This window comes from Solanum verrucosum, unplaced genomic scaffold, assembly GCF_900185275.1.
Source record: "Solanum verrucosum unplaced genomic scaffold, falcon-dt-bn FXZP01000049.1, whole genome shotgun sequence".
NCBI classification, from domain to species: domain Eukaryota; kingdom Viridiplantae; phylum Streptophyta; class Magnoliopsida; order Solanales; family Solanaceae; genus Solanum; species Solanum verrucosum.
Genome location: NW_026020221.1, coordinates 1419778 through 1442621, shown reverse-complemented (window position 1 = coordinate 1442621; position 22844 = coordinate 1419778). Strand labels below are relative to the sequence as shown.

Below are 22844 nucleotides of genomic sequence, written 5' to 3'. Positions count from 1 at the left end.
TTAGTTATATATAAGATAATAATATCTCTTTGGGTACTTATTTTACCTTTTAGCAATAACGTTCTTTTAACCAATTTATGATATTTTATACTTTCATGATGATCTGAGAATTTACCTTAGCAATTCTTCAAATTTTGGTCGATAAAATTTTAAAGTATAGTCTACATGACTATTCTACTTTCAATCACTATCATTCATCATCAAAGAGCAGTAATTTTATTTTGGATCCCTTTTTCCTTTATTCCTTCATCATGAAATTTCATTGCCTTTTTATTTCTTTTTTCGAGACTTCCTTCTCACATTATTCTTTTCTTAGTTAGTTTTGAATTTTATTTTTCTTTAAATGACCACGCAGAAAAACGTAAAGGGAAATAAGTGATCATTAAAGAGAAGACAGCTACAGGGCTAGGCCTATATATTTAATATTGATTTATTGTTGAATTATTTGTACATAACTAATTATTTACAATTATGTACTATGCTCGTTTTATGAATCTTGTATGACTTGCAAACCTAATGGGAAGAAAAGGGAAAGAAGTTTAAATAATTCAATCGTCAAGCTTGTATCTGTATAAATATATATATATATATATATATATAGCACATAAATATATATAAATATCGTTTTCCATATATCTACGAGTAAGATTTTTCATTTTATGAATTAATTGTTAAATGGTAAACATTATGACTAAGCAATGCAACTAATTAGTTCGACTAAGTGTTAAGCCTACAAATAAAGTCACATATTAGTAGCCGAAAAAGAATAAGATGTAATGGATACTAATTACTGTAAATAGAGTGAATGTGTTTTATTTAAAAACAAATTATGTGAGTTTGTTTTTAAACAGATAGTATCACACCAAGTTAAAAATATTTTTGATTTATTTAGCCCAATATAAAGATGATGTATTAATAGCATGGGGTCTGACTTGGTACTTTTACTCATCTATGAGCCGATTTATTAATATTTTTGTCTGTAGTTTTTAAGACGCATACATAAAAAAAAATAAAAAATCAGTGTTGCTTTAATTGTCATAAAATTCGATTGATGTCGAAACACACAATATATTATCATATAAAATCTTGAGGTGATGGATCAAGTGAAATTTAGTTTGAGCTAGAGAAAGGTTATTAGGTGTGCGAATAAAGCCTTATATTAATTGATAACTCAAAAAAAAAAATGCTACATATAAAGTGCAGTACTATTTATACATTTCATAGTGTGAGATGTTTTAGAAGAAAAAAAATGTGAATTTAGGCTAAAACAAATAATATCATAATTATGTTGATGGCATGGGGTCTGATCAAACAATAATTTGATTGCCATTAAAAGATGTGATGATTTAATGAGACCCTACATCTTCATTATCTTGAATTCAATTATTCAAGTATTGAAAATAAAAGAATTTTTTAGTAAAACATGTGTTTCTCTTGATAAGTCTTTTGCAATACAAATTAATCGAGTCAATAATACAAAATACTTAGTGATTATAAGGAAAAAGTCGAATGAGTTTATCAGAGAAGGTGTGGGAAAGGGAGGGCCATGGTACTAGCTAGAGTTCTTCCAAATTAAAGGGATCTTATATGTTGGACTATTTTTTTTATAAAAAAAAACCCAGTAAATTTACTCATTTTAATTAATTTAAATTTAATGAATTAATCAAGTAGATAAATATATTTTTAAAAATTCATAATTAATACTCCCTCTAGTCCTAATTATTTGTCCACTTTTGAATTGACACATCTATTAAGAAAATAATTATTGACATAGTAACTTTACCATTTTATCCCTATTAATTATGAAGTAAATGAATTAAAAACTTAAGATTTCAAGAATACTTTTTTCAAAGTAATTAATTGAGGGTATAATAGGTAAAAAAAAATTATCCTTTCTTGATTTGTTAAAATAGATAAGTATTTATGGACAACTAAAAAAAGAAATGTGGACAAGTAATTAGAAACGGAGGGAATAATGAATCATTTTGTCAAAGTCTATATGTAGATAGCTGCCATAACTACTCTCTTTAATGACGTTTTGACAATTCTACATTGACCATACAACCTTTAGTTTAATTGCCTAGAATCAACGGCCTCTAATCACTATCACTCCATTAATTAGAAAACGAGTTTTCTTTGCAACAAAAAAAAACACGGTTAAGTTTCTTAAATTGTATTGTTGTCGCAATTTAATCAATTGCGTCAAATCAAAATAGGATTTGCTTACTTTATTTTTACTTATTCATAATAGATTTTGATTCCTTTGTAAAAAATAATTATATTTCAATATTATAAATAAATAAAAGTGAACGAAGAAAAAGTATTTAATAATATTAATATGAAATAAGTTTCTCTCAGATCATACCTTGTTCTATTATCTGAATGAGAAAACACAAACATTATTTATTTACGGAGCAAAGTCAAATACACAAATCCTTGACTTCTATTTTAGCTAGGTAGCCCAATAAATTACATGGTTGGAGGTATGTGGTAGCTTTAATGTGAGCTATCTTTAAATTTAAGAGTTGAAAAAGCACTACTTTTGGAAGGTTCTATAAACTATAGATATAAAAAAATTTATGGAATTTAAAATAATATTTTATAAAACAAATTTAATTTATTTTCAAAATGTAAAAATAAAATTTTATAAGATGAGACTAATCCTTTTTCAAATTGTAAAATTTATTAAGATTGCAGTCAATTTTCATCACTAATAAAAAAAACAAATTGATCTACTTAGTGAGATCAAATGTCTTTCAATTCTTCTCTCACAATCTGATTGTGCAATTTTGGAGCCACAAAAATGCAAAGATGAAAGCTTCAATTTAAGGGTATACTTCTAGTCTTGTTTTTGAGTTTCAACAAATCCACAATCCAATGAGCATTGAAGTTGGGTTATTTATAGACATTAAAATTTTACCGCATTTAAAATAGGAATCTACTTGACAAATCTTCTAACTCTAAGTATAAGACTCTACAAGACGAGTTCAATCCATTTTCGAACGGAAGGCCTGTTAGGATTTCTGCCAGGCTACTTTATCCTAAATTTTAGTTCACACCTATAAAAAGTATCAGATATTTTCTTGAAGAGACGTCACAAATAACTCAGAAATTTTTAGGATATTCACAAAGAGATCAACATCAAATATATTTTTTCTCAAAGCAAAGTGTACTCCAACTTTCTTGGCGATTAAATATATCGGTTCAAATTATCTTATGTTCGAGAAATATGTCATTAATGACCTTCGAATCACAAAAAAAAATCTTAGGAGAGAAGAATCAAAAGATAAAATAAAACTGTACTTTCAATTATTCATCACTAAAATCTTTGTTTCATTATAATCTATTTGTGATTGCAGTTATTTTCTATCATTTTTAAATTTGCTGCTTGTTAATATCTGGCTTGACACACTCGTTAGAAAAAAATATTAAATATAATACTAATAATTTACTTCAAATGTCACCCCAAATTATTGTTAATCATCTAAATATTAAAAATGAATACTTCATTCATTTTAATTTATTTGTCTTATTAAACTTGTCACCAAGTTCAAATATTGAAATTATATATAAAAAAAAATCTCATGATAAGGTTCTGACCTGGGCCCTGCAGCTAGGCCCATTGCAACTTTTGCACTTAGGGAAGACCAGGCCTGCTCCAAATGCATCTCACATTCGGACCATTCGTGTAAAAATAGATGAAAAACTAGTTTAAGCTTGTTATTCTTTGAGAAAATTTTAGAAATAGCAAATATAATAGACATAATAAGATTCTATAGTTATAGTTTTGATAATTACGCTCCATAGCTATAGTTTCGTTTGCTATGGAGGTTATGGTTTGTGTATATCTGCATGTTTGTATATTTCGCTAGCGAATATACAAATAAGAAAAATATATACAAATTTTGTATTTATACATTTAGGAATTTTTTCCGAACTCCGTTTGTATATTTCGCTTGTTAATATACAAATAAGGTAATTTATTATGAATTTTTCATAAATCGTATACAAATAGCTATGGTAAACATATACAAAATTTTGGATTTATACAATTAGGAACCGAATTATGCAAATTTCTTATTTAACAATTAGGAACCAAATTATACAAATTCTGAATTTATACAAATCAGACGAATCGCAAGAATGGAAAATTGTAGCCACGAATTATAATTTTCTTAAACTATAGCTATAGTACCTAATATAGACTAAATGTTTGTTATTATGCATAACTTTCCCTACTTTAAGGCCATCCATTAATCCCAATGAATTTCAATTAGTTGCTTCGTCTCCTTCAATAATGTCTATGCCTTCAACTTGTTCTAAGAACAAAATAGGATTCTAGATGCAATAAGGTATTCATACTAAAAAAACTTTATAAAAATTATAACAAATCCTAACAAAATATAAGCAATATCTTCTTCCAGTTCTGAAAATCATTGTTAAAATATGATTTCTATTTAGGTATCGTATATAACAAAATATAAGCAATATCTTCTTTAGGAACATATTTGTTTCTACTTAGGTACCGAATATAACAGAAATTTAAAATTTATTATAAAAAGATCTTGTGTGAAGTAAAAAATACTTTTCAAAAAACACACATATATATGTGAAAAAAAATTGAAAGCGGAGGGTTAAGTGGGGTTGGGTAGAATTTTTGTTTTTTTTAAAAATAAAATATTATCTAAGTTATTATTTAAGGGGGGGGGGGGGGGGGGTTAAGGAGATAAAGTAAAAAAAAATTTAAATCTTTTTATAAAAAGAAATTTTAAAATATAATTGAAAAAAGGGGGGTGGGGGAGTACGGTGAGAGGAAGTGGTAGAATGGAGTAAGAAAAATATTTTATATTTTATTTTATAATTTTTTGAGAGATAAGAATACTTTAATCTTTAATTAATACTAATAATTCATTTAATTTTTGTCAAAATAAAATATTTTGTCTATGGAGTGTGATGTGACAATTTTTTTAAATAAATTAAAAGAAAGAGTGTAATACATACATCATGATGAGATGTAATAAAATAGAAAAGTGTGTTTCTCAAACTAATAAGTAATATTTTAGATATGAAACTCAATAAAAGAGTTCTTTATAAGCACACTTTTATCTCATTCCCATTACTCCAATCTATTTTCTTTCCCTGCAAACCAAAAAGATAAAATAAAAATGGAGTCAGCAACAACAAGAAAACGGCCCGGTTTTATCAACGACGGTCTTGTCTCTGTGGCTCAAATGGGAACTGAGATTTCAACAAACAATCACAATTCATTAATTTCTAGGAGAACTATTTTCAAGAATCTTACTTTTGATTCTTCAATCTCATCACCAAAATTACCTGCTAGAATTGAACAACAACAACCCCATTTCTTGGATTCTTGTTTTCTTTGCAATAAACCAATTGCTCACAACAGAGACATCTTTATGTACAGGTTACTTTTTCTTATTTAAATTCATCCTTTATTTTTCAACTTTCAAATTCAAATTTTATAAGTTAAGTAATCGGACAAACAAATTGAAACACAGAGTAATTGAATAGAAGGGTTCTAGTAAAAAGTTCTTTTAGCATGCCGCTAAATATGTCTTTGTAAATATTCCTAAAACCTAGAACTATATTGAATTAAATGATACTCCCTCTGTTTCAATTTATGTGACACATTTCGCTGTTCGAGAGTCAAACAGGTTAAGTTTGACCGAGAATTTTCTCATGAAATCTTTAAATTTTTTAAAATGAAATTTATATATTTGTAAATTACATAAAGAGTACTATAAGTCTCAATAATTAATAATTCAAAATATTTAAAAAATATAGGAAAAATTTACGATAAAAAATAGACTTGTTTGAATTTCGAAATTCGAAATGTATCACATAAATTGAAACAGAAAAAGTAATTAACTAACGTGGCTAAAAACTTTAACACTCTTTATTTTATGTATATTTATTACTGTTGTGAAGTTAGTAAAAGAGGGCAACAGAATGATTGTTGTGTGATAATAATGTTATGTTGCAGAGGGGATATTCCATTCTGTAGTGAAGAGTGCAGGCAAGAACAAATAGATATGGATGAAGCAAAAGAGGAAAAATTAAATCTTTCAACTTCTATCAAGGCTTTGAGAATAAAGTCCACTTCTCCCACTAACACTACACAAGATTACCCTTTACGTATTAGAGGCAGTGTTGTTTCAGCTTGAATTAAAAAAAAGAAGAGGGGGGGAGGTCATTGTAGTGGGAGATGAACAAGCAGAAAAGTATATAGAATATATTTTTTTATTAAAAAAATAATGTAAATATTGATATGAGAGGTGGGGTAGGGTGGGGTGGGAGGGGACCTATCTTTTTGTTGCTTATTCTATGTGATAAAAGTAATGGCTATATGTAAATTCATGTTTAAAGTATCAATATAATGTAATAATGATTGGATGTTTCAAATTTTATATTTATTTTATTTGTTTTTTTTTTAAAATTGAGTAACACCTTTCTAAGTGGATATTCATATCGGTAACATTTTTGATGTTTCCATTAGTTTTTTTTTTGTTCTTTGCTTTGATCTTTTAAAATTTTCAAGTGTGTCACATTGAAATTTTAAAATAAAATTAGCACTATAATTTTTTTATATAATTAAATCAATATGTATATTAAAACTAGTAATACTATATATTTTGGACTTATAATTTTAAAAATTTATCAATACAATGTTAAGAATCTAAAGATCAAACCGGTCAAATTTATATCTCATATCCATCTTTTTCTAATAGAGTATCCATTCTTTTAAAATTTTTCGATACATGTGCACCATCAATTTTGTTCTATTCATATCATATCATTTCAATTTTGGCTATGTTCGAAAAAAAGTTTTCGTGTAAATTATTTTTCAAGAAAATTATACAATCAATCACACCTTTTGTGCAGAGAAAGCTCAAAAGGATCCGTGGCTTAAAAGTCAACTTTAACAAGAATCTTATTTTATTTTATTATTTGAAAAATCATAGCTTTTGAGATATAAAGTTATTAATAACCGTCTTATAAATTATTTGATCTCACCCGATATATTATTGATCTTAGGTGATAGGGAAAGAGATAAAAAAATATCCTTAGACTATGTGAAATGAATAAAAATGCCCTTTATTTATAGTTTGGTTCAAAAATGTTTTTACCGGAAATATTTTGGTTCAAAAATGCCTTTCGTTTGTAGTTTGCTCCAAAAATGTCCTTGTCATCAATATTTTGGTAAGAAATGCCCTTATTGTTATTTAATGGATAAAGAATGCTCATATATATTAGTTTCTTTTTAACACGTTCTTTTTCTAATAATGTTTTTTTAAAAATTATCAAATGTTTATCTTACTTCAATTCAAAAAAAAAAAAAAAAAGTGAAAATATTTCTTCGTTTATTATCATTATTTTTTATTGTTATATAAATATAATATAAATTATGATGGATATACTATGATCTTATATATATATGACATATATTATCTGTCGAAAGGGTACATGAAATTATTTTATTTTAATTGGTAAAATGAGATTAAGAAGAAAAAAAATATTTCCTACATTTTTATTTGTTAAAATGATTTTAGAAGAAAGAAAACAAGAATAGTGTTCTTTAATAATATTTTAATTAGCAAGAAGATGTGTTTAAAAAGAAAAAAATATATATTTATTTGGAAAAAGGACATTTTGACCCATTCTGTAACTATAGAGGTTTCTGAACCAAAGTATTGATTGCACGGGTATTTTTGAACCAAAGTATTGACCGTACAAGTATTTTTGAGCCAAACTATAAACATGAGACATTTTTATTCCTTTCACATAGTTTAAGGGCATTATTGACCCTTTTTCCTTGGGAATAAAATTTATTACTTATGATAAAAAGGTGATAACTTGATATTAAAATTACTTTTTTCTACTCTTCAAAATGTCTAGTAAGACCCAATCAATACGTTATATTAATATTTCTTAACTTTTATGCGACTGAATAGTGTAATTAAGAAAATAAGATTTGAATCTATTAAATCAAATTACCGTCCAGATATGTGATAGATGAATATAGGAATTCTCTATATCCTTAATAAAGAATCTCAAGACTCGAGTTCAAGTGTTAAAATTGAAATTGTTTTGGTAGAGATTAATTAGTTTATTTTTAAAATTTGTTATCATATGTAACATGAATTTAAATTACTTGCTACGAGTGATATATCCTATTGAAAAATGAACTTAGGACGTATGGTTGGCTGTTAGAGGTTGTTATGAATGTATCAAATATCGGATGGCTAACGAAATAGACTATTAAATGTAATTAAATAGGTTTGTGCCAATTAAAACAGTAATCTACTTAACGTAAGCTTTGTAATTATCTCTAAAAATACAGTTAAACGTAATATAAACATTTCAGTATAGGGGTGTGCATTCGGTTTTTTCGGTTTTGATTTTACACTATTCGGTTTGGATTTTTGGTTTTTGGTTTTGTAAAAGTGTAACCCAACCCGATCCAAAATAAATTTGGTTTGGTTTAGTTTTCCTCTATTCAGTTCGGCTTTTTTCGGTTTGGTTATTCGATTATGTAAATAATTAATAACATATATAACCAAAGTAATAATATATAATCCCTTAAATATACTTTCTAATATAAATCATAAGTAAAACTTAAAACGCAATACTTATAAGTATAACTACTATAGATGTAATTCAAACATAAAATATAAACGTAATCATCATGACAATAACCAAATAGGGACAAAAGTGGTTACTCCAACTTAATTCTAAGCTTAAACATTATATATATATAATTCGGGTTTTTTCGATTTTTATTTTTTAAAATTCGAAACCAAACCAAAAAATCAAACAAAGTACTTTATTAATCCAAAACCAATCCAAAAAACCAAAAAGCCAATCCAAATAAAGATTCGGTTTGATTTGATTTGATTATTCGGTTTAATCCGAATAGTGCACACCCCTACTAACTGAATATAGTATTAGAACAAATAAATAACCTCGACTTGAGTCTCACTATCACCATTATTTTGGCCTATAAACAAATTCAGGCCCGCACATAGTGATAAAGATTTCTACACTCATGCAATATTCGGATAGGTTGAAGTATCACCATCACCCCTTATCTTGGTTTTTCATGAGGGGCATGTTAAAAATATATATTATTAAAAAATTAAGAATATTTTTTTTTAACCTCTTAAATTTTAGATGATTTTTAAATGAGATCACGTTGCGCTTCAATAACACCTTCCATGAAAAAAAAGAAAGAGAGACATAAACCTTTAATAAAACATATCAGAGAAAATTAATTATATTTTCTACTATATATAAGTGGCTAGGGGAGCTGGAGTTGGACGACATGCCTGCTTCCCTAGCAAAGGGTAATATAGGTATATTTTCATTATACTGCTTAAGCACTATTGTATATGACTGCTTTACTATTGTACATTTTCATTATTTGACCTAAAAGGCTGTATATTTTTTTTTCTTTTGTCTCAGCCGCAAAGTTTGTTGATTTCCATGCATGTGGCTAGGGGTGTTCACGGTTTGGATAAAAACCGATCCAAACCGAAAAATCGAACCAAACCGAAAAATCGAACCAAACCAATAAAATAAAACCGATTTTGTTTGGGTTTGGTTTGGTTTGGTTTTAGATTTTTGAAAATCGATAGTATTTGATTTAGTTATGATTTTATACGAAAAAATCGAAGAAATAACCGAACCGATGAATTATATACATATATTTTATTAATATACATACTTAATATATTGTTTTTATAATCAGTTTTAAAGATCTTATACATATTTTCATTAAAATTTCTTTATAATTTAGTTATTGAAAGCAAAAATGTCCAAGATGAAACATTTATCTTATTGATTTCATGTATTTGAGTGTCTAGCTCAATTCTTTGTGGAACTGAAAATGTTTTTGTCTCTTCCTTCTAGGCTAATATAGTGAATTTTAAAGCTTTATTGATAGTAAATTTAGTGATCGAAAGTTCAGTATTTTAGGTCATACTAACTATTTTTCATTTTGAATGGATTATTGTCATTTTTTCACATTTTGAATGAATTGTTTCTTTTATTTTTGTGTATGGTTAATAACCGAATCAAACCAAACCGAAACCGATAACCACCAAACCGACAAATGTATATTATATTTGTTTGGTTTGATTTTGATAATTTTAAAACCGATTAAGTTGATTTGATTTTAATTTTGACCAATAACCGATCCAAACCGATCCGTAAACACCCCTACACGTGGCCCCTTTTCCCCCTATTTCAGCCCTTTTCAATTTGCTTTGCATTATTCCAGTTCAATATTTTATTTCCTTTACTTTATTTGTTCCACTTAACTCTTCTTTCGCTTTTTCATTTTGTATTGTAATATTGTATTTTAATAAAATATATTAGAGATGAAAAACTTTGTTCTTTAGGGTGAAAAAAGAAATTTAAAAATTTGAAATTTATTTGATCATAAATATAAATTGAAATTATTTTGTAATGGTAGTGAACATTGTTATGCACTTAAATTTATTCACATTTTGTTATTGCTTTTTTTTTTTTTTTTTTAATTTTAATTTATTTGTCTTACATTCCTTTTTAATTTATCATATATTCAAAGATTATGTTTAAGATACTATAAATCATTATAATTAACAACTTAAAATATTTTATTATGAATTTGAAAATGACGTAAAATACACTATAAGTGTCATGACCCAAACCGTCGTGATTGACACCCACACTAACTCTTCGGTGGGAGAACCACTACCACAACTCAAACCAAGCAACTAAACCAAAACTAAGACATTTAAATTAAAGAAGCAAGTTAAATACTAAGAAAATAAATAGGGAGTTCCCATCAACTCCAACAAAAGTTTAACAACGAACTAAACAATGTGGAAGAAATAACCTAGAACCTGAAAGTCAATGTACCAAAACATATAACAATGAACCAAGAAGGGATACAACCCCAACTAATGTACTAATAACTAATAGAATTGTCTAAGTCCGAAATGTGGACATAGACGAAAGGAGAACTCATGACAGCCCGGAAGAATTGGCTCACCCTTGAATTCGAACGATGATCACTGATCTCCTAAGTGAGATCTGTTAATAGCTGCTTGAAGATGCCCTGTACTAAACAAAAATAAGAGCAAGTGCAGTATCAGTACACAACCACAGTGTACTGATAGGATCACGCGGCTATCCCACTAAGTACAACCAACATAAGCAAGTCAAGACAACATTATAATCACATGCATATATATCAACATATACAATATTATCAACATTTACAAACGACGAACAACTTCACATTTTATATCAAATCATTGGTCCTCTCATGGAACCCAAACCTAAACAGTTAGCATACCGGAACATGGTATCCGATCATATAATTATGTCGGAACGTGGCAACCGATCCATTCAACACACCACACTCACAATCACAAGTATATCATCAAGATCATACATTTAAGTCATGATTTCATGGCAATCATCATTCATCTATCTCATTTACAACAAATGTGATCAACATTCCAACATTTATACTTATACAAGTATCATAATGAAGCAAGAACAAACATATATCACACAATCATAGAATCGCAACCACTACCTACCTCGAAACAAGCTTGAAACCCTAAGAAACTTGATCCATCCCTTTTCAGATTCGTTCTGCTTTTTCTTGGTCTACAAAAAATCAATATAATACGGGAATGAATAAACAATCACTAATTATCCTAATTACTAACAATTTTATGAACCCTGGATCAAACCCATTATCTCAATTATCCAAATTAGGGTTGTTTCCACCATAGAATCTATAACCAAACCCTCCCCTATCAATATTCACCCATTCTATTACTTTCTACAGATCAAAAAATGGATTCGGGGAGTGAAAAACTTACATTTAGCCTCAAGAATGGTGAAAAACAAGTAGGAGTTGCATGGGGTTCGTTTTTTAGCTCTAAAAGTCGAAAAATGCATAATTAGGTCATTTAGGGGTTTATTAATGACCTTAAGTCGCGTCGAGCCCGCAACAGCTGCCCTCATCCCGCTGTAGCGGCCCGCCAGAGCGGCCAAAACCCAACGCTAAAACGGGTTACGCGAGACAATGAGCTAATTAAAGAATTCCAAAATCCCCATTTCACAACACACCTCTAACCCACGACGCTAAGATCGATTTCGGGAGTTCTACTCACTCAAATTTAATTTCGTAAAGTCGTACGAATTTCTTAACGAGTTATCTAACTACTCAAGCAATCAAAATCATAAATGATTCACCCGATTATTACCAGATTTCCCTACACCTCAAAGACTCTGATTTCGTCCAAATCTGGACTAGGTTGGGAAAATCTAAATACTATGAAAAAGTTTTTCGACCCCAAATTTCCCCCCGTTGACATTTCTATAATGACGGAAACATGTCGTTACAATAAGTCACAATAAATAAGAGGCTACACAACTTAAAATATATATATTTTTTTAAATGAAATTCTTTTAATTGACTCTTACAATTTTATCGGCGCCACGTAAAATTGAACATATAGAACAACATATATTAATGAAAGTTATGCAGGCGATACTATTTAACAACTGAAAACACTTTAAAATCATATGAGAAATTTGGATGATTCTCCTAATTTCATATGTGTCACATAAATTGGAACAGAAAAAGTAGCATATATTATTTGAAAATGACGTAATAGAAAGGGAAAATGCATAAGTATCCCCCTCCCCCCCAACCTATGCCCGAAATATCAGAGACACACTTATACTATACTAAGGTCGTATTGCCCCCCTCCCCCCGAACTTATTTTATAAATAATTTTCTACCCATTTTCAGCCTACGTGGCACTATTAACCAGATAGTTTGAAAAAATTGTCAACACGCGCTGGTCCAGAAGATAGTGCCACGTAGGCCGGAAAAGGGTAGAAAATTGTTTATAAAATAAGTTCGAGTGGGTAATAGGACCTTAGTATAGTATAATTGTGTCTCTAAGATTTCGGGCATAGGTTGGGGGGTACTTATACATTTTCCCTAAAAGAAACTATAAATCGCAACAAATTAGCAACTTGAAATATATAAAAAAAAAAAATTAAAAAAACAAAGAAAAATAATAATTAACCCTCCAAATTCAATTTGTACCACATAATTGAAACAAATAAATAACATATATTGGGTCGCGCTGGCACGAACGCCTAATATCTAGTATATAGTAGAAGAGCCTACGAGCAAGGGCCTCATGGTTGTCATGTCTGTTTCATCATAGGATATTTTCTGAGTAAATTTTAGGTTTAACAAACATAAAAATCATATTTGTATACTATAACTATAGTTTATATAATTGTGCTCCATGACAAACTTTATGTTTGCTATGACTATTAATATGTATATTTCGGTATACATATACAAAATAATCAATTGTATTATAATTTGTGTTTGTATAAAGCGAGAAAGAGAGAAAGACAAAAGAAAACTGGGCAGGGGAAGATCTGTATTTGTATAATTATAAGGGGAAAATGCATAAGTATCCCCCCAGCCTATGCCCAAAATCCCTAAGACACACCTAACCTTTACTAAGGTCCTATTACCCCCCGAACTTATTTTTTAATTAATTTTTTACCACTTTTCGGCTTACGTGGCAATATAAACCAGATAGGTTGAAAGCTTTGTTCAACACGCGCTGGGCCCCCACTTTTTCAACTTTCTAAAAAGTAAGCTATCAGTACAAAAGTAGCTTTTACACTTCCTAAAATTTCAAAAAGCTACCACTTTATGTTTTAGATAAAAATATTATTTATAATCTACTTTGTTAATATATTTTTAGTTAGTTTATAAATTTCAATGCTTATATATTTTATTTCAAATTTGGGCTTGTAAAATTTTGTAAATATTATATATATAATTTTATTTTATTTATAGATAAAAAATATTATTTATAATCTACTTTGTTAATATATTTTTAGTTAGTTTATAGTTTTCAATGTTTATATATTTGTTTTTAAATTTGGGCTTGTAAAATTTTGTAAATATTATATATATAATTTTATTTTATTTATAGATAAAAAAAATTACTTATAATCTACTTTGTTAATATATTTTTAGTTAGCTTATAGCTTTCAATGTTTATATATTTTATTTCAAATTTGGGCTTGTAAAATTTTGTAAATATTATATATATAATTTTATTTTATTTATAGATAAAAAATATTATAACTTTGTTAATATATTTTTAGTTAGTTTATAGTTTTCAATGTTTACATATTTTATTTCAAATTTGGGTTTGTAAAATTTTGTAAATATTATATATATAATTTTATTTTATTTATAGATAAAAAATATTATAACTTTGTTAATATATTTTTAGTTAGTTTATAGTTTTCAATGTTTATATATTTTGTTTCAAATTTGGGCTTGTAAAATTTTGTAAATATTATATATATAATCTTATTTTATTTATAGATAAAAAAATATTACTTATAATCTACTTTGTTAATATATTTTTAGTTAGTTTATAGCTTTCAATGTTTATATATTTTATTTCAAATTTGGGCTTGTAAAATTTTGTAAATATTATATATATAATTTTATTTTATTTATAGATAAAAAAATATTACTTATAATCTACTTTGTTAATATATTTCTAGTTAGTTTATAGCTTTCAATGTTTATATATTTTATTTCAAATTTGGGCTTGTAAAATTTTGTAAATATTATATATATAATTTTATTTTATTTATAGATAAAAAATATTAGTTATAATCTACTTTGTTAATATATTTTTAGTTAGTTTATAGTTTTTAATGTTTATCTATTTTATTTCAAATTTGGGCTTGTAAAATTTTGTAAATATTATATATATAATTTTATTTTATTTATATATAAAAAAAATATTACTTATAATCTACTTTGTTAATATATTTTAGCTAGTTTATAGTTTTCAATGTTTATATATTTTATTTCAAATTTGGGCTTGCAAAATTTGTAAATATTTTATTTTGTATTAAGATCCGAAGTTACAATTATATTGTTATAGTTTTCAAATATGAAGTTAACAATTTACTTTGTAAAAATTTCGTTTTGTATTCAGTTTGACTGTATCCTTTAATCTTATTAATTTAACATAATGAACGTTGATACTTCAAAAAAAAATATTTTGTACTCATGTGAATTTTACCATCTTTACGAAAATTTCTGTTCATTTAACGTTTATTAAGTTTAGCTTATCACACAAGTAGGTGAAAATATATTTGATCTCTTTTTCAAACACCGTTAAGTTGTAAAAAACCGAAAAAAACCAAAAAAACCGAAAGAACCGACTAAAACCGAAACCGAAAAAACCGACTTTGCGTGGTTTGATTTGGTAATTAGATTTAATAAACCAACATAATTGGTTTAGATTTTTTTAAATGAAAAACCAAACCAAACCGACCTATGTACACCCCTACTTCTAAGTCATCAAGAATCGTGGTTGAGTTCAAAGGTTAGTTTTTTCTTTATTTTATTTTGTTAGCTTTTAAAAGAAAGGAGCAATTTAACTTATGATAATGGAGTTTTTTTTTCCAAACATAAAGAACAATAATAAAGAAGAAGACAATTGAGTTAATATTTATTTTTTTCAAGTTTATTTTAACACATGACCAATTTTTATTGGTCAGTGCTGTCTAAAAACTGCACCCACGCGCCTAACATAGGTGAAGTCATAGACCCAGCCACGTAGGCCGAAAAGTGGTAAAAAATTAACTAAAAAATAAGTTCGGGGGAGGGGTAATAGGACCTTAGTAAAGGTTAGGTGTGTCTCAGAGATTTTGGGCATAGGCTGGGGGGGGGGGGGTACTTATGCATTTTCCCTAATTATAAGTGTATAGGACGAAAATATATGTATTTGTATATACAATTTTTCTTTCGCTTTATACAAACACAATTTATACATTTGTGTTTGTATAAAGTGAGAGAGGCGAGCGAGATGTGGGAGAGTGGCGAGCGAGATTCTCTATGGAGAGAGGCAAACAAAAAGATATGTATATATATAGTTTTCTCTCGCTTTATACAAACACAAACGTAATTCATACATTTGTGTTTGTATAAAGTGAGAGAGGCGAGCGAGATCTGGTAGAGTGGCGAGCGAGATTCTCTAGGGAGAGATGTGAACAAAAAGATATATATATATATATATAGTTTTCTCACGCTTTATACAAACACAAACATAATTTATACATTTGTATTTGTATAAAGTGAGAGAGGCGAGAGAGACTGCCGAGCGAGATCATGAGAGTGGCGAACGAGATTCGTTGGGGAGAGAGGCGAATGACAACTATTTGCTACGGATTACAATTAAATGAAACTGTGGTTATAACATTTAATTTGAATTAATAGTTTGCTAATTTATACCATTTTTCCATATTTGTGTCTTTCCGCTTGCTTTGTTTTGTTCACTGTTGTGCAACTACATGTATCCTACTTTATAATTATTTCTACAACTTAGTAGTTCGTGATAATTTGGTTTTCATGTTTTAATTTATTTTCTTTGTTAGCTTGTGATATATTTGAAAGTTACATAAATAATTCCATGAATCACAATATTTAACAAATTAAATATTTGTAAGTTATATAAAAAAAATTCAATTGACTCCTGAAATTCTATTAGAGCCGCATAAACTTAGTTAGCTGATAAATATATATTATTTGAAAATGACATAGAAAGTACTATAAATCACATTAATTAATAACGTAAAAAAATTAAAATACATATAGAAAAATGAATTAACTCTAAAAATTCTATCAATGTCACATAAGTTGTGACATGGGTAGTAACATATATTATTTTAAAATTACGTTAAAAAGTATTATAAATTACAATAATTAACATCTTATAATATTTAACAGACATATAAAAAATGATTAATTTTCTAAATTCTATGTATGTCACATAAATTAGGACAAAGAGATAATATATATTATTTAAAAATTATGTAAAAAATACTATAAATTACAATAATTAATAACTTAAAATATTTTTAATATCATATAAAAATTTGGATAACTTCTCAAGTATCTTTGAAAATACATAAATTGAGATAGAAAAATAACATATATTGGATCCCGTGCTAGCATGAGGTCCTGTATCTAGTTACTATATAGTCAACATACAATATTACTGATATTTGTCATGTGGTAAACCGTAAACAAAAATCTACTCAGATTTTACCTCGATAAATAGAGAAGATGATTTTAGTTCCAATCCCACAGCTTCCTCTTTTTGGCAATAGACAAATATGCTTTTCTTCAAAAAAAAAAAAATTCCTTACTAGGCAACCTACTCATAATTTATTTTCTCAAAATCATGGTTCTTCCATGTTTGAATATACTAAAAATATTTCATCATTTGAAAACCATAAAAGAGCTAGAAAAAAACTCGTTAACATGAAATCAGAAAATATAGGACACAATATTCTCAACTCAAAGCCATGCAGTTTCAACATGGTAACGGTATAGGAATTGTTGAGTTTTTTAAGGGAAAAATATACTTGTCACGGGTGCTACAGGATTTCTAGCAAAAGGTATTATATGCACTTACAATGTAAATATTTTTTTTTAATAAGATTCGTGAATTTTAACTAATATTACACATCCTCTTTCTTATTTTATGTGAAAACTCATGGTCTAAAACATACTTTAGATATTATATGACTATCACAAAGAAACTACTCCTTTTTACCTTTTGAGAATAGAGATGAGGTAAATGCATATCCTAGAGGTCTAAGCTTTATTATTATATACAGAAGTAGTAGTTTAGCTAGTTCACCTACTCATTTCATTAAAAATAATAAAATGATAAGTTTAAAATTAAATTATTTTAAATATAGAAATGTATTATCTTTTTTTGAAACATACTAAAAAAAATATATCCATATCACATAAATGAGAGAATTCATATGTAATTATTTAATAAGTGATCTGATTGTAGAAATATTTATGACGATGCCAATATATAAAACTTGAATCTAATATCTTTAATTATATATACTATTAGCAAAGTTAATAGGCAATATTCAACTCTTTCTCTATACATTTTCCAGTAGAATAATTACTAATATTTTTGCAGCTCTGATTGAAAAGATGCTGAGAACAACACCAAAGGTAAACAAGATATATATACTCATCAAGTCAAAGGATGAAGAAGCTGCATTGCACAGATTAACAAGTGAGGTATGCTTTAGAATGATTCTTTAATTTATTCACTAAGTTTCTTTTCAAAAAATTGAATCTATATATACATATATGAATATAGTTAGGTGTTGTCATGTTTCGTGTGTTTTGACTTCGAAAATCAAAACATAACAACTATTTTGGGATAAAAGAGATATTTTAACGAAAATTCTGACTTCACTATTGGTTGACTACTGATAATTTATACAACTAATTGATCACCTATATAATATAAACGAACGATATTTACACCTTCATTTTGTTTAAATATCAGATTGTGGAGTCAAAGTTATTCAAATATCTAGAAGAAATGCATGGTGAATCCTACAAGTTGTTCATACAAAATAAATTGGTTCCTGTGGTTGGAAATATATATGAGCCAAACCTTGGCATGGATATTATTACTACTCAACAAATTGCTCAAGAAATTGATTTGATTGTTAACTCTGCAGCCATCACTACATTTGACGAGAGGTTAATTTTTATACATAATAAATAATAGAAAAAAATTATATTACTAAGATATATATGTATATATAAAAATTCTTTTCATTTTTCTAGATATGACTTAGCTCTTGATGCTAACGTGAATGGTCCACGTCGACTCATGATTTTTGCCAAAAAATGCAACAAACTTAAACTTCTTATGCATTATTCTACCGGTATGTTTTTGAATATTCTTTAAAAAAGAGCATATATGCTTTCAATATGTTATATACATCGATAGTAGATTATATTTCAAGTTTAATACTATTATTGTAAGTCATCTTAATTTGATCAGAGCAAATAACATAAACTCTTTCTAGATAAATCTATAGTTTGAATTTTGATCAGCGTAAATATCATAAACAGATAAATTTTTTCCACATAAATCTAGAGTTTGAGTTTTGATCAACGCAAATAACATAAATTCTTTATAGATAGATGTAGATCAGTTGTTGTCGTTTTATTTTTCAACGCCAAACCAATCAAATAAAACCACAAATCAATTTTTTTCTTCGATATGACTTGATTCATCAATTTTTGACTTGACAGTTTGACTTGAACATTTGGTAAATCTTATACATAATATACATTTGATTTACAATATTGAATTATTTCAATTCGTTTATTTAAAGCTTATGCCAATGGAGAAAGAGAAGGGATGATATTGGAGAAGCCTTTTACGATGGGAGAAAGCATAACAAAGGAGAAAATTACATCTGTTTCTCCCTTTATTAATTTTCCGTCATTGTATGCTGACAATGAAATTGACTTAGTTTCAAAATTGAAGAACAATGTTAACAACAATGGTTTGGAGCAATTAATGAAGGATTTAGGAGTTGAGAGGTATTTTCACTTTATACAAATTATATATTATTAGAGACTCACAAAATTCCGATGAACACCATGGGTTGTGGTGGAACTGCTTCATCCTTAACCAAATGTCTTGGGTTCGAGCCCTGGGTATGAAAAAAATTATGTTGTGAGCATCACCCCCGAATGGGTCCCTGCATTGTGCAATTCAAATTTAGTCAGGACTTGGGCTTCAATATGAACTCCAGACATCGGGTGGGAAAAAAATTATACTTTTTTAATAGTAATTAATGTTTGTTTTGATAAAATAGGGCAAAGTTATATGGATGGCAAGATACGTATTCATTCACAAAGGCAATTGGTGAAATGATGATAAATAGCATGAGAGAAGAAATACCAATACTCATTCTTCGTCCCTCCATAATAACAAGTAGCTACAAAGAGCCCTTTTCAGGATAGATACAAGGATTAAGGTGTTATATTGTTTATTCAACTTTTTTTTTCTTTCTGTCCTTAATATTTACAAGGTTCAATACATGACGGTATCTTAAATTTGTTGCTAAATTTTATTTAAACATTTGACTAATAGTCTATTTCAATTGAATACGTGAATACATGATAAAATATTCATATTAGACACTTCCGAATCAAACGTCTATTACGTAGATAAGTAGATCACACAAAATATATCTCTTGCTTGATTGGACGTGCTTATGCTTTAATGACTTATTGAGGCAAATGTGTATAATAAAAGGTTGTGACATATTTTAAGTGGTTAGCTTATCTATAATAAACGCGCATTTGATCAGAACGTGCATAAAAACTTTTTCAATGTTTGAGTTGAAAATGTCTAATTAATATGAATATATACTTTTTCCATGTGTTCAAGTGCTCGATCTTAACATAACATAGTTTGAATATCTAAATAAAATTAAATGATAAATTTAATAAAACTATCAATGTATTCTGTCTATTTATAAATTACCAAGAATATCAATGTTTCTAATTTTTCAAATTCTCTCTCATAATTAGGGTACTCGACTCATTAATCGTATTCTATCGAAAGGGTGACCTCTCTGGCTTTCTTGGTGATCCAATTGTCATCTTGATGTGGTAGGTATATATACTTCTTCAATCGATTTAACATTTATAGTTGCACCGATTATTTTTGAAGTGGATAATCATCTCATCTAAATTCAAATTTTATAGTATTAGAGAGAACAAAGTTTTATTTACTTAGTTATATTTTTAATTACATCTCGACCTAACGTGTTTTCATGAGTAAACCATATAGAAATTCATTTTAATAATGGGTGACGGTGAAAAACTCGAACACACGACCAATTATACCTACCAAGATACAATGTAGAAGTCATCTGACCATCTCATTTCCATTTGAGCTATTAGAGAGGACAAATATGTATTTCTAAATTATATCTTCAATATACCTACGCCCCTCATTGTCTAGACCAATATTGTTTGCATTGGTAGGAAACTTACATAAATTACACACATACGCTCTAGTTTTCAATATTATGAATCTTGTCAGATTTTGGTAAGTCCAGATACATGTATCTCGGATAAATGAGGTCAAAATTAGGTATAATTTGTTTTATATACATAGTATCCAAGTGGATTCACATATATATCTGGGATACAAATCTCGCTCGTCCCCACCCTATATCGGTCGCTACTCTCTTATGTATCTTGTATCCCAGATACATGAGAATCACACCAAATACATGTATCTAGTGAGTATCTAGAGTGATTCATGTGTATATGAGATACATAACAAATGTTGCTCGCCTCCCTCCTTATTTCGCTCTACTCTCTCCCTTTATTAGTGTATATGATAGTAAAAATACATGTATCTAGGTATATCTTCCTCAATATATGATGGAAAACTCTTAACTAGTGGTAAAATACATAATATTTATATTTTGATAGAATAAATAATAATAGTATATATGATAGTGGAGTATATCTAATTATGTAGTATCTCCTACTTTGATACCATGCTAAAGTGTATGATATCTCATTTAAAAGTTTAAGCTATTATAGACATCAGAAACTATTATTTACTTAATTATATATTTGATAGTTATATATATCCAACAATTACATTATTAATTGTTAAGTATTTGTTTGCATTAATAGACCATTTATTCACTTGATTTAGGTTCCAGTTGACAAGGTCACTACTAAAAAAACAGTGAATACCGACCTAAAAATTTCCGACCTCAAATGGAGGTCGGTAATTTCCGACCTCTGGAGGTCGGTATTTACAAGTAGTCGGTTTTTATGCAAAATAAAGCGGAAAAACCAAATTCCGACCTCCGGAGGTCGGAATTTTTCCCGGAAAAAATAAATTACAATAAAAATACCGACCTCATGAGGTCGGTATTTTTTATATTTAATTGAGAAAATAATACCGACATCAAGAGGTCGGTTTTTATTGTAATTCATTAAAAATTTTATAATTCCGACTTCCGAATGTCGGTAGTCATGTCGGTATTTTTATTTCATCTAATTGCTATTAATTAAAGCGACATCCGGAGGTCGGTATTTTTATTTCATCTTATTACTATTAATTAAAGCGACATCCGGAGGTCGGTATTTTTTTTTCATCTAATTACTTTTAAAAGCGACATCCGGAGGTCGGTTTGCGAAAAGAGGGAAAACCAAATTCCGACCTCTGGAGGTCGGAAATTTTCTCGGAAAAAATGAATTACAATAAAAACCGACCTCTTGATGTCGGTATTAAAAAAATAAATAAATAACAATATTTTATTTTTTCTCAATAGGTTTTGTGTAAAATAAAAAACAAAAAAAATTATAATACCGACTTCCGTATGTCGGTAAAATTAAATAGTAAAAATAAATTAATATAAATTACCGACCTCATGAGGTCGGTATTTTTTATATTTAATTGAGAAATTAATACCGACATCAAGAGGTCGGTTTTTATTGTAATCCATTAAAAATTCCAACCTTCTGAGGTCGGAATTTTTTCTCAATTAAATATTTCATAATACCGACTTCCGAATGTCGGTAAAAATTAAATAGTATGTAATTAAAATACCGACCTCATGAGGTCGGTATTTTTATTTCGACTATTAATTAAAGCGACATCCGGAGGTCGGTATTTTTATTTCATCTAATTACTTTTAAAAGCGACATCCGGAGGTCGGTTTGCGATTTGCGGGTAAACCAAATTCCGACCTCAAGAAGTCGGAATTTTCCCAGAAAATGAATTATAATAAAAACCGACCTCTTGATGTCGGTATTATTTTCTATTTTGATTTAATTTTATTTAAATCGTTTTCCGGAGGACCATTTT

At 28.0% G+C, this 22844-nt stretch overlaps 1 protein-coding gene and 1 pseudogene across 1 annotated transcript; both read left to right on the top strand.

Moving 5' to 3' along the window:
* The first annotated feature begins 5165 nt into the window (after positions 1–5165).
* Positions 5166–6188, top strand: LOC125831643 (FCS-Like Zinc finger 3-like). The gene is made up of 2 exons (XM_049510814.1): positions 5166–5428; positions 6008–6188. Exons 1-2 carry the CDS (start codon positions 5166–5168, stop codon positions 6186–6188), a joined length of 444 nt encoding a protein of 147 aa, XP_049366771.1.
* A 1973-nt stretch (positions 6189–8161) lies between these two features.
* The window catches only part of LOC125831023 (fatty acyl-CoA reductase 2, chloroplastic-like), a 23474-nt pseudogene continuing 8791 nt past the window's right edge, over positions 8162–22844 (top strand).